We start from the raw sequence: 13,470 nt of genomic DNA on the forward strand, positions 1-13,470 counted from the left end.
GGGCAGGACGTTTTGATTTCTGAATCCCCACCTTCAGCGAAGAATGACTCTTACAGGAATGATTTCGTAACATTCTACTTTCTGGAAACGCTAGAAATAATCCACTGCCGCGCAGGAAGTGATGCGTGTGACGTTTATAAAATAACAACTAAAAGACAAACAAGGACACACTTTACACTACGAATACATAGTGGTGGAAAATGAAAGAACATTTGCTCAAGTACTGTAATTTTGTACAATTTTGAGGACCGAATTTGACATAATTTTAGGTCCTGTGTGTGTGTGTGTGTGTGTGTGTGTGTGTGTGTGTGTGTGTGTGTGTGTGTGTGTGTGTGTGTGTGTGTGTGTGTGTGTGTGTGTGTGTGTGTGTGTGTGTGTGTGTGTGTGCGCGAGTGCGCGAGTGCGCCTGGAAGGGAAAGGCCGATCAGATCAGGAACAACTTTATCTCATGAAACTGGTTAAGCAGGATGTGGAAAAAAAAAAAACACTTTTTATGCAGACAACTATCTGTCAAACCTGCAGCTGATCTTTTATTTTTTTATTTTACATAAAATCATAGCCTTAGTGGAAACAATCAGAATTTGAGTAGATTCTTGAAAAAAAAAAAATGTAATTTGAGAAAATTGATTAATTGTGTGAGAATTAAAAACTATATCAAGATGTTTAAAACGATGAAATCAGCATTTTCAGCAACTCCAGTAACGTCACAAACAAGACAGGCTGTCAAACAAAGAAACATTTATTCATAATACCCTACTGTGCAACAATACATTGTAGAAAAATAATCATTTTGTAAATATTACATTCAATATAATAATTAAGATTTATTTTTTAAACACAAAATGCAACATTAAATACATTCAAGGTCTGTGAAGGCGTCAGTCGCTCTGCAGGAGTCACAGAGTCACAGACGGGGAGCCAGCGAGGGGAAGCGAGAACACTGGCAGAAGTCACTTTCAGGTTTGTTTGGGGATTTGGTCACACATCTGCGTTTTTCTGTTTGTTTTTTTAAACCCGTGTGGATGATTCATTTGACAGAAGCGCACACGAGTGTGTCTCTGTGTGTTTTACTTCACACTGAAAGACGGTTGTGTTTCCAAGCAAAATATCCGCTGTACACAAAAATTACCTTTTAGAAATGAACATCACAACACGCCGTTCTGCCAAGTCACCATGTGTCGGCGAGATGTCTGTGCACCAAATTAACAATATGTGCATGACAAGCTGCACTAAAGTCTCAAATAGAGACGGAATAGAGAGTCGGTTGCCCTGGAAACGCATAGGTTTCTGTAATAGCACAGCACTGACTTCGCCTCGATCAGCCCCATCACTGACGGGGAGGATAGACGACGTCTCCAGAACAACACTGAAAACACACACACGCAGGCACTTACACTTTTATATTACTGCTATCCAGTGAAAACGTCATACGTTCCGGTTGATTTAGTTCTTTCATCTAAAATGAAGGATTACATTTTCACTTTAAATTACAAAACGAGGCAGTTTCACTCCGGAGAGAGGACGTTTTCCCCTGACAGCAGAGACACGTGTGCACATAAACTCCCCTCCTCTGTCACACAACATTCTGTACAGTCAGCACTATACAATCAACATCTCATTAATAAATGCACTTCAGTCCTCTTCAGTCGGGTCTTTGGGACCTGACAACTGGCCAATCAGAGCTTATCCGCTTTGTCTGAAAGGACCGAGCGTCCTGATGCTGGCGAGCTGCAGCCACACAGGGAAAGTGCAGGCGGCAGGAGTCTGCCGTCAGTCCATGTTTGTGCGGTACTATTTCGCTGTCATCTGCAGAATAAACACTGCAGCAGTTCGCTGTCAAACAGAGAAATTCAGTCGCACATGAACCCGACGGTCTGTCGATCAAGCGTCCTTGTCATCCGAAAGAGCAACGTGCAGCCGTGGAACGTCCCTGTCACTCAGCCCGTCTCCGCCTTGAGATGACTGGACGTCCTCGTAAGGCGGTGGGGGGTTGTCGGGGCTTCGGGAGGACAGCAGGGGCCGGTGACTGCCGTCCAGGTGGCTGTTGAGAGAGGACTGGTGGCAGCCGGGAGCCTCCTGGGCCAATAGGAGCTGGGTGGGTCCGGATGCTGAGCAGGCGGGGAGGCGCTGCCCCCAGCTGCCGTACACCGCCTCCTCATAGGAGGGGAGAGAGACGGGGAGTCCGTCCACCATCAGGTCCAGCTGGTCGGAGGATCGACGGCTGCTGAGAGAGAGACAGAGAGACAGAGAGAGAGGTGTATGTTATGTAGAATAAGCAGATGTGTTGTAGCCCGAACCTCCTGACCTCTAAATATAAAATCACTTGATTTCTTTCAAGAGAACGTTCACCAGTGTCTCCAGTAAAATAATCTTCTTTTTACCTGTGCGATTGACAAGGGAAGAGGCGGGACTTGATGACCAGACAGGCCGTGGTGGTGAGCAGGAAGATGGACACGCCCACCGCTGTCGTGGTCATGCTGGGCATCGAGTCGCCCGGCCTGTCGCTGGGGTTCACGTTAGGACCCTCTGGTGAGGAGAGGAGCAAATGTTAGAGGAATGCAGGAAAGTCTGAGTCAGGGCATTGGGAAGTAGTCACGCCGAAACATTGCGATGACACGTATCCTGCTGTCTCAGTCCGTCATATCTTGACCGAATGATGTTGAAATTATATTCATGCACCAAATAATTGGTCAACAGAAAATGAATTCACAATTCTGGTCAGTGATGGATTGTTTGAGCCATTTATCAAACAGAACAACCAAATTATGATATTGCTTCCAGCTTCACAAATGTGGGAATTTGCAGATTTTTCTTCCTCCTATAAAAAACTATTTGAAGATGTCTGCCTGGGCTCTAGAACCTTGGTTTTGACAATAATACATGGAAGGATTAATTAATTAATCAATGAATAATAATTGGGGAAAAAACAACACAACCCAGAATCACAGGGTTTGCATGAAGTTTTCAGAGCAATGTTTTGGTGTTTTTTCCCTAACAACATAATAGTTTGAAATACCTGAGGCAATAAGGTGGAATTACCCGTGCTGTGGGGAAACTCTGGTATTCTGTGGTGGTGTGCTCAACAGATTATCTAATACACGATCTATGAAAGGAAGCTTCTTCTTTTTTTTAGCCAAGTTATGTGGTTTCTCTGTGCCCCTGACGATGCAGTGGTATGAGCTTTCCACGAGGCCCTGAAGGCGTCGACGCAGGGGAAATGTTTAATGCTTATGATGGTCGCTCTGCCCGCTTCCTCTGTCGGCGCTCTTACTTCCTGTTGCAGCATGCTTGAGTGAATGACAACAGAGGAAGTCGGAACTGGTCTGAAGTGCAGTAAAAGCTTCTGTTCGCCTGCAGAGCGTTTCAATGTGTTTGCGTGTTTCTGTTAAGTAGGTCAAAAGATAAACGCGAGCTGCTGCTGCTGCCGCCGCCGCCGCCGCCGCCGCCGCCGCCGCCGTCGGGTTTATCACAGACGGATAAGCCTCAAAATGATCGGCACTTTGATGATTATTGATTATAGTGCTGTGGGAAACCTGACATCCCCTGTCACCAGAGACTTCTCTTGCTGAGCACACTGGTCTAACGTGACAATTAGCAATAGAGAGATTCGTTTGTCGAATCGAGTTGTCGTCGCAGAAACATTCAAATGAATACCACCAGAAAATGATCCCAGTATATCAAGCATTTGACATAGAGACTTTGAGATAAAAGCCCAGTGGGCCTGAGAGTTCCTCCCGCCTGGCTGCATCTCTTAACCTCAATGGGAATCAAACACCGTAGCCGGCCCCCAACAATGACGCGCCGTCTGCGCCCTGGACACTCGCATTGCAAGGAGGAACTGTCATAAAACGGCGTATCGGTCTTTAAACGGTCTGGACCGCCGCCGCGATGAGTCACGAGTGGATTATGAACTAAGGTCACTGCCGAGGAACGCCGTGACGTCCGCTGGCTGCTGGGAAACGTCGAGTGGTCCGAGTGGATCTGCTTACTAACAGAGGAAGGAATTTCAAAGTCACATGACTTGTGTCTTCGTTGCAGGAGGATTTTTTTATCCAAACTCCAGAGAGAGTGGAACCATGTGAGGGAAACCTGGCTGCTTGTGTTCTGGACTGAAACTATCTGGGGAGGTGCTTCTTGTTTTAGCCGCTCTGATTTCCTCTTGAACCCAGAAATCGTTTAAACTCTCAGACACTTGAAACCCCAAGCCAAGTCTTCACCACTGACCGTGATGACAATAATGATGAGGGCAGCAGCACTTTTAGTTTGTTTCTTTAACTGATGTGAAAACTCAAAGGTAGCGTGACAGTCGGTCAGGCGCTTGTTTCCTTATCAGCACGTTACCTGTTCCAGATCCTGTGTTTCCAGACCCTGCTGAGCTTCCTGTCCTTCAAATGTCAAAAGCTTTTACCAGCTGCACCTCTGGACACACGCAGGGCTGCTCACATATTATTCTGAAAAAAGGTTTTCGCACATTCCCCGGAGTCGAAAGGTGACAAACTTTGTCTGATCAAAGCAGAAGCAGTAAATTCTGACATTAAAGAAGAAGAAAAAAAATCAATTTTTTTAAATGACTTAAATGATGAATTGATAGAGACACTGATTGATGGACTCATTTATTTGCTTCCAAGGTTTTTTCTCAGGCGTTCAGTGGATTAAGTCTCCCACTGAACATGAATTAGACCTTATAGGGAACTGTTTGCACCTGAATGGTTAGTAAAGACAAGTCACTTCACATCAAAACCAAATCGGTTGCAGAAAAACAACGCATCCTCGACAGACACTCAGAAAGCTCTAGCGCTGGTACTCGTCTTACCTTTGACGGGGATGCAGGTGGGTATCGGGGGCTGCCACCTCCCCTGGCGACACCTGGAGACACGGGCCTTGACGATGTGGTACCCGGGCTCGCAGAAGAAATGGATGGAGCTCTTCTGGGGGAAGCCTCGACACGGAGACGGATCACAGCGGAATCCCCCATGTTCCGCCACCAAAGGGTGGGAGCAGTTGCTCAGTCTGCCTGCAGGAACACAGAGCACCGTGATGAGAGCAGTGGCACGGGGATTGCATCATTATTCTATAGCCGATGTGGCAATTATTCATAGGTTTAAAATGTCACAAGCAGAACGTGTAAGCGATGCTTTAGGACGATGAGAACAGGAGATGAACCGCTCCCTCCCGCACGCGCTCAGTGTCCATCGGCCGCAAGTGATGGTCATTGACTGGGCAGCGTCTGACTGTGTGAACAAAGCACCGGGACGACCTGAATGTCCAGCTGCATGGTTGTATTGTTCAATGTTTCATTGCTCTGTGAGAAGAGCAGCATACAGACACAGCGTCGAGGTGAGAGGGCGATGGATGACGACAGAGTCTGACGTAGGAAAGAACTGTGGTACAGTGTCAACAAATGCTGATATGAGGGGAACAAGGCCGCACCGAGGGTCAGATTGTATTCTACGTTAGGTTTGCACGCTGCGTTCATTCAGGAGGAACCTTACATCAGAATGTTCCCCTGAGACTTCTCTGCTTACCCAGTGGACAGCTTTTTTTCTCACGTTCCACCTTAAAAGTCTGCACCTGCAGAATTATGATTTCCAGCGCCCACGCAAACATATTCCGCTCCCATTCCTCAGTGAAGGGGTCACGAACAATCGCCTTTTTCAAAGGATTCCGTAAGAAAATCCCTCTGCACAGTTTCATTCAGTTTCATTATTAATAAAATGCAGCGAGAACACTCGGCTCATAAGTACCATTGAACCCAAGACGTTTGTATTCGCTGCATTTTTTTATTGTTCTCAGATAACGAACTGTGTTTCCTGGTGATTTTTAATTTTAATTTATTATGTCAGTTCGGTCATTTCTGAATTTTCAGCCCTCCACTCACTGCAGATTTAAATCCTCATCTCACTGCTAAAATGAACAAAGTGGAACCACAGTGACTGAATGAAATAAACCGAAGCCAAAGAGAGGTTTGGGCAGTGAGGTCGGAGGTCATACCTGCAGCGAGCAGCGGTGAGGAGGCCAGGAGGAGGAAGAGGAGGAGGAGTCCACAGACCAGACTGATGTGTCCACACAGACATGGATGCAGAACTGACGGCGACATCAAACCAGACTTCCTGATGACACAACAGAGATTCAAAGTCAGACAAATCACACACACACAGACACACACACACACACACACACACACTGAAGACATGTCCTCTCCTCTCTCACGAGGAGCGATGATGTCATTTAGTTGGGAAACGCAAGCGACGTCACAGCATGTGAAACACTTCTAAATGTGTTGTCAGCTGTGGACCAGCCTGTTGTCTGCTTTAATCCCGAGAAGACTGACAAAGCAAACCGACCCGTCACCTAGCTTCACGAGCTGAGGTGATGAAGGTCGCCTTCACCTTACTCCAGACAAAATATCTGAATATGGCGGCAAGTAATGGTCATCTTCTAAATCAACTGATTATTTTCTCAATTCATGATTTGGCCTCATCGGAAAACAGTTCAAAAGGACTCACAATGTTTTTCAAGAGAGCCTGAGGTCAGGGGACGTTATCAGGTTGTTTTGTCCAAACACATAAATATTCAATTAGCCATGAATGAAGACTCAAGACAAGGAAAATAATGTTTCCCCCTTTGAAAAGCTTAAACATCAGAATGTTTTGGTGTTTTAAGTTTTAGAAAAATGATCTTAACAATTAACTGCTGTAACTAGGTTTTTTTTTTTTAAATCTGTGAGTATTTCACAGTTACCTCATTCATACAACAAAATGACTGTAAAGAATCACGATAGTGACCAAAGCTATCAAACAAAGCCATTTCTCCTTAAATCCAACCTGGTGGCAAAACATGTAAAACACTGCATCCCCCCAAACAAATGTATCAATCTGGACTTTGATAACCATGATATCACATTACAGATCAAATGATGTTGTAATGTTACAAATAATAAAACAACCTGTAGTGCAAAACATAAAATGATCTTAAAGTATATGAACATAGAAATACATAATAACAATGTGACAGTAAATTACTAATATCAACAAGGTTGCTTCTGAAATCCATTACCAATACCAGGACTCGGGACAGTGCCGCAGCTGAGCAACAATGAAAAAAACAAAAACCTTCTCGACGCTGAAACAGAAACTCGACGCCCCGACACTTCGTCCAGATGACTCGCACCACTTTCATCCCAAACACACGCTTCCTGCGATGAGCTATCACCCAACAGACCCCGACCTTTGCCGGAGATCCAGCCTAAATGCCACAGTGTTTTCAGTGTGCGAAAATGTTTGTGTGGTCGTGCCCTGCTCTCTTTGGTGTGTGTTTTGTGCTTCAGTGTCGCGAGAGGTGCAAGTCATCTCAGGGGCAGCGAGGGAGAGCCCCCCCCTCAGAGGATTCAAACATTGCAGAGGTGTAACAAACCAACACACACACACACACACACACACACACACACACACACACACTCAGCTCCATCTATCTTCCATGACCACAACCTGCGTGGGATGTCTGCATCTTAGTCATCGTGACACTCGGTGATATTATAACTCAGGTCGAAATGTTTGTCAAGTTGAATAAAAAAGGGGGGGGGGGGGCAACAGAATCGTCATGACAACGTTGAAATAAAACGCTTCTGTCTCTTCGTGTGATAGCTGCACGCTGTGCACACGACTGCCCGTCGTCATTCAGGCCACATTTTCATGAGTTTATGAATAGGAAGATGTGGCGCTTCAGCACCAGCACCAAGCGGAAACACTCATTATTCTGGCAAGTCTCGAATGTCAGCGTTCCCACTGAGTTCGAGTGTGGTGAGCTGGTACAGTCTGGCACTGCCCGGATGCACAGTGGTGAAGACTGGAGGCTGCATGAAATTCAAGACTTCACATCGCGGAGCATCGCGTCAGGCGACTTCACACCGGGAGAGGCCGTGTCGTCCTCTGTTGCAGCTTGGGGCATGCTTTGCCCTTCATCAGGGGTTGTATTATCTTCTCATCATCCTCGTCATCATCATCATCTGCATCCTAACTGAAGTAGACTTGAGCTTAAACAGAACACAACATTGACTGAGCTCATAACAATCGCAAACCTGTAACGTTTACTGGCAAAAAACAGTCAGGGATCACATGATAATCCCACTCTGATCATGTGCTGACACTCCGAACACGGATTTAGACTAAATGTTTCAAACCAGTATCACACCATAGTAGCGGGGGCTGCCGTAAACACTCTTGGAAATACCGTCTGGCACACAGGAAGTGATGCATTTTCTGTTTCCAGCCACAACTTGTTTTGGGCGCAAACAGCAGAAGAGCTCGGAAGTTTTGAGGTGAGCGTCGATGGCACGGACGGCAAAAAAAACCCCACCAGGCAAGAATCTTCCACAGAGGAACCGGCGCCCCCGTCACCTGATCTCTGGGAACCACCCGAACACCAGCGATGAGCCGGTTGACTGAGTTGCAGTTAGGTTGGTAGGTGAGTAGCTTTGAGTGTCTTCACCCACTGAACCATATCCCACAGTCTGGTTGATGAGTAGCTGCGGGGGATGAATGTGAACTTTGCTCTTTCTGCTCCGGTGCTTTGCAGTACAACTGAACATGTGACACAAACAGGTAGAAACCCACAGGATGTTCCTGTTGTCCTTTATTGAGAACAGACTCTAGTTCAGGGGTCGACCGATACGGCTTCTTCAGGGTTGATACTGATTAATAATAATCTATCAGAGGCTATTAACCGACATTTGAAACTGATATTTTTCTGCAGTAAAAAATTTAAGTGACACAAACTTAACTCAACAACAACCTTGTTGAAATGCCTTCAAGCATATCTTTAATTCACAGAATCTTGCAACATGAACAAAAAGGGGGTGCGTGGGGGCGGGGTGGGCCAGAATACCCACCAAAACTCATGTCGCCCAGTTTCTGTTATGATGTGTTGCCGCAGATTTTCATACACTGACATCAATGTTGTTTTAGTTTTTTTATGGCTTAATCCATAAAACACTCCATGTTCAAAGTGAGTGCTGGTTAAGCCCATAAAGTCATAAACTCTAATACACACAGTCTCTCAATGAAAAAAAAAAAGCATAAAACATATTTACTTAAGTGATATTATAACTGTAAACCCATCATGACTGTGAAGCTCAATCAGCTTCGCTCTCACAGTTGTGTCCCACACAACATGGTCCAGCAGAGGCTTCAGCGGGTAAATCGGACACTAATGTTCACATTAACTTCTAAGACATACATGAATGTATGTATTATCAATCCCACATATGATGGTGGTGTTAGTCTGAACAGGCTTTACAGACTTTGACTGCACAGAGAGCTGTTTTCTTTCCTTACTGTATCTACTGTGTGAAAGCATTGATGTAGGGGGCGGTGAGCTGCTGCACACGGTCGTCCCGACAGAGATAAAAGACGTGGCATGTCATTGAACTGAAACGCAGCAGCCAGCCGAGGGCTGAGGGGGCGAGCGCCGCACTTGAGTCTTATCTCTGGGTCAAGTGGTGCCACCCGAGGTACGAGGACGAAGAGTCACGGCAGGGCAAGTGCTCACAAGCAAACACGTCACACACCATAAAAAAGACAACCAATAGCACAAGGTTACCAGACTAAGATTCTATTTACAAATACTTTCAATATCAGTTAATATGACAATCAGATTTTGCCCAACGCAAAAATGTGATCAATAAACTGTGTCTATAACCTCCCAGAGGCTGAACTGGCAGGACTGGTTGTTGACCGTCAACAGGCCAAAGAAAACTGATTCACAATGACGCGAAACAAAGACGGTTCACAATTGAGAAGGATTTAGAATAGTGAAAATAAACTGTGGGCCCTATGAAGAAGCCGGCTGGGGCCTTTTTGTAAACCTCAGGTGCCCTCATGCCAAGCCTTGAAACACCTGAGGTGCTCTCATCGACTCCTGGATCATCTCCATCGGCCCAGGGACCAACAACCTGGCCCCTCCTCAAAGACCCCCACAGACAGACAGACAGACAGACAGACAGAGACCAGGTGAAGGGAGGACCTGGACACGGCAGGCCTCAAGTTTATTATGTAAAAACGCTCCTTTGTTCCTCAGCAACAGAGTCCTCCTGCAGGAGCCTCTGTAACAATCCTGTGGTCGTGGACTGTGATGCGTTCAGGGTCTCTGTTTTCAGTATGCCCTACGAGGTTTTGATTCTCTGATAACAAATGATACAATGTAATGTGGTGAATGAACTCAAAACCACGAGACCGCAAATTTGATCTTTACACTATTATAAGATGAAGATTTAAAAATAAAACACCACGCAGACCAGAGGACGGACTCACAGATGGGTCATGTCTACAACACAATTATCGATCTTTCTCCGCTGAGGCGGTGAAGTTCAAAAAATAAAATAAAAATGAATGCATCGCGCAGGAGAGGTTTCCCCGGTAACCAAGTCTCACCTGAGAGCCGCGGACCGGGGGACCGGAGGACCGGAGGACCGGGGGACCGGGGGACCGGAGGACCGGAGGACCGGGGACCGGAGGACCGGGGACCGGGGACCGGAGGACCGGGGACCGGGCGGCGGCGGCGGGGTCCTGCTGTGACGCGGCGGCTCGGGCTGCGGACGCGGTTCTCGTCCCTGTTGTGTTGACGGACAGACGTCGGCACTTGTGACGTGAAGATCGGTCGGATGTCGGCGTCGGCGATCAGCTGACGATCGCTGCTGCTCCTCGCTGCGGCTGCTGCGGCTGCTGCTCAGCAACAAGTTGGACCGTTTCGGCTGCTGCTCCCTGACTCATCGATCAGCTGTGCTTGTCAGCGACACCCGGGCTTCTGATTGGCTGCTGAGGGAACCGACAAAAACCGCCCACCTGCGAGACTCAACCATCACACACACACACACACACACACACAATAGAGTTATAACAAGACTGAACAAGACTGATTAGCACTGAACATACTTTATAAACTTTATAAATTATTGTTTTCTACATCAATGATTGGGAATAAACCAGGGGTTTATCACTGAAATCATAATCTGGGCACAGTGAAGGCATGCACATAATCTTTTGAGCTGTTTAACAGATCATGTGAAAATTTCAACCTCCTTGAGGCGGTAGAGGAAGTCTAAAGTCAAGTGATCACAGCTGCTCTGAGGATTCATCCTCTGGGCACCTTGAACGTGTCGCCGGTTGTCTCTGCCAAATCTCCCTGCAATCTATATCAATAATTGAGACATTTGACCAAAAAAAAATGAAGAACACCATCCTGCTGATGGCCCTTTAGGTAAAGTCAGGGGATCCCAAACATCAGCAGGGTTCCTCCTCTGGGGACCATGAAAGTCTGTACAGAATGTACATTTCAGTCTGAAACAGAGAGCTGTAGAGGGAACAACAGCTGACCAAAATCTCCGTCCCTAGAGCCACACTGCAAGCATGGCTAAAGAAAATGGAATGCAAATGAGATAAACTCTTTCATTTGCTTCTGGTTTCTTTCTACACCCCTTAATTGAATCAATGAATCCTAATGTATCACACGTTCATTTTCATTCATTTAACTGTTTCTATACGTCACCATGGTCCCAATAGGTGACCTGGTTTCATTTTTTTTGACAGAATTAATGTGCCAACTCTGTATTGTCTTGTGAAACTGACATACCTCACCAGGCTTTATTGACTCTTAACTCTGGGGTTTTCTACCTCAAACTGCAACATGTCCTAACTTCTTTATTTTCTGTCCACACACACACACACACGGAGCACAAACACGGCTGTCCTGTGGCCTTTGGCGGGCGGTCATTGTTTGGAAAGGGGGGCGGCCCTTTAGGCTGACTGTGCACAGTGAAAGCTGAAGAGCTGCAGCCTGCGGAACTCACTTCTTCACGGAAGTTCTAAAAATACTACGACTTTGCTGACTGTTGCTGCTGCCGTGACACAGCAGAGGAGGAGAATCTTCCGTTTTTTCCACTCAGGATGGGGCCTACATACAGCATCAGCTCACGAGGCAGCGTCTGGGAACTGCATCAGACCTGTAATTAGGCTCTTGGCTTATTTTAAAAGGACGACTTTCAGTTTAGGCCTCGTGTTATGACAACACCTGACGCCGCGCCGCGTCGTCCTGCAGCTCCTGCAGTGACAGGTGGATGCCAACATCGACAGGTCACGCGGGAAAATCGCCAACTATGGGGGAGAGAGAGAAAAACAGAGTGATACTGACGTGAGGTAAAGTGATATGAACACGAGGGGAGAGGTGCTCAGTGCATCATGGGAGTTCCCGCGGCAGCACTAGGGTCATTATTAATAGTATTATTTGGTGCTGCTGTCATTGCTCTTATTCTCAACAACATAATTTCATCTCTAAGTTTCACCGTTGTTTTTTCCCCTTATTATTATTACAGCTTCCAAGAAGGACAAGTGAAAGCCACGTTTGTTGGTATAACGTCCTCACCCGTCTTGCTGTGTTGAGGAATTTCATGTATAAATTTATGTGTCGGTTAACACACTCAATAATCTGGGATCACATGAGCCTCAACTGAGACTCCATGTGGTCTCATTTATGTATTATTGTTCTGTTATTTAATTTTTATAATGGTTGGGATCTAGTAGTCTGAAAAAAAGCTAACTAAATTAAATATTATTGTATCAAATTTCTCATCAGTGCTTAAATACAAGAATTACAAAACTGTCCCGGGTCTCTCTTCTCTCCTCTCAACCCAACTGGTCGAGACAGACGTCCGCTCATCCTGACTCTGGTTCTGTTGAGGGGTTCTTCTTGTGAGAACCATAGGCTGTATATAAAAATGAACATAGTCACCACCGGTTCCGGAAAAAATGCAGTCAATGCGTAACCGCCTGTATTCTATGGAATCACCAGCAGAGGGCGACTCCACTGGTTGTAAGAGGTCTGTTTCTATAGAAGTCTACGAGAAAATAACTCTACTTCTCACTTGATTTATAATGTCAGTTAATATTGTCCTGAGGAGTTTATGGTTCAATCTCTAGTTCCATGTCTTCTTCAATACAGCATGATGTTCATTTTGAAAATTGTGGTCTCAGTTAAAGTCAAATAGATGATTAAGCACTGTGTGCATTGGGGCGTGGATGCAGCGTGATTGACAGGTAATACGGTCCAATAGGTGCACGGTTGCAGGTGTAGGTGGGTGCGTGTTGGGCGACCTCTCAGTCCGACTCCAACCCCCCCAGTCCCACACCTGGTTCCCAAAAAACCCCCAAATTGGCGCTGGTCAAAATGCAAAACGCAAGGATTCAAAACAGCAGATTGCAAAAAAACAATGGGTGACGTCACAGTGGGTTTTGCCCCTTGGTTAAAACAGGTTTTTTTCTCTCCGCCCAGGGTTTGCTCAATGTGGGAACTTTTCTGTAACATTTCAACTTTTTGACCTTCCTATGTAATGTGCCTTGACATAGCATATGTTGTGATTTGGCTCTATTAAATGTCCCATGAAGGCCACCATGCGGAGAATAAATGGTTTTGAGTTACAAC

The 13,470-nt window shown here is 46.0% G+C and overlaps 1 protein-coding gene across 6 annotated transcripts; it reads right to left on the reverse strand.

Annotated features, from left to right (window-relative positions):
- Positions 1-721: 721 nt before the first annotated feature.
- zgc:152863 (uncharacterized protein LOC562658 homolog) lies at positions 722-10,834 on the reverse strand. Of its 6 annotated transcripts, none has more exons than XM_035623723.2 (5): positions 10,428-10,834; positions 5,992-6,110; positions 4,814-5,014; positions 2,382-2,526; positions 722-2,224 (listed from the first exon to the last, which is right to left on the reverse strand). In XM_035623723.2, the coding sequence occupies exons 2-5, from the start codon at positions 6,095-6,097 to the stop codon at positions 1,882-1,884; spliced, it is 795 nt and encodes a 264-aa protein (XP_035479616.1). In that variant the 5' UTR covers positions 6,098-6,110; positions 10,428-10,834; the 3' UTR covers positions 722-1,881. The 6 variants fall into 6 exon arrangements, with proteins under 6 accessions (XP_035479616.1, XP_035479613.1, XP_035479612.1 ...); XM_035623720.2 differs by lacking the exon at positions 10,428-10,834 and adding an exon at positions 8,397-8,602 and having other exon boundaries at positions 722-2,221; XM_035623719.2 differs by lacking the exon at positions 10,428-10,834 and adding an exon at positions 8,397-8,602.
- Positions 10,835-13,470: the final 2,636 nt, after the last annotated feature.

This window comes from Scophthalmus maximus, chromosome 11 (assembly GCF_022379125.1).
Source record: "Scophthalmus maximus strain ysfricsl-2021 chromosome 11, ASM2237912v1, whole genome shotgun sequence".
NCBI lineage: Eukaryota > Metazoa > Chordata > Actinopteri > Pleuronectiformes > Scophthalmidae > Scophthalmus > Scophthalmus maximus.

What these genes read in the sequence shown, in the direction of transcription:
- zgc:152863 (XM_035623719.2), bottom strand. Translation starts at nt 8,587, where the DNA reads ATGTTCAGTTGTACTGCAAAGCACCGGAGCAGAAAGAGCAAAGTTCAC. An exon ending in GGGTGGTTCCCAGAGATCAG is followed by an intron (nt 6,111 to 8,396) that starts GTGACGGGGGCG and finishes TTGTGTCATCAG; the next exon opens with GAAGTCTGGTTTGATGTCGC. An exon ending in CTCACCGCTGCTCGCTGCAG is followed by an intron (nt 5,015 to 5,991) that starts GTATGACCTCCG and finishes GTGTTCCTGCAG; the next exon opens with GCAGACTGAGCAACTGCTCC.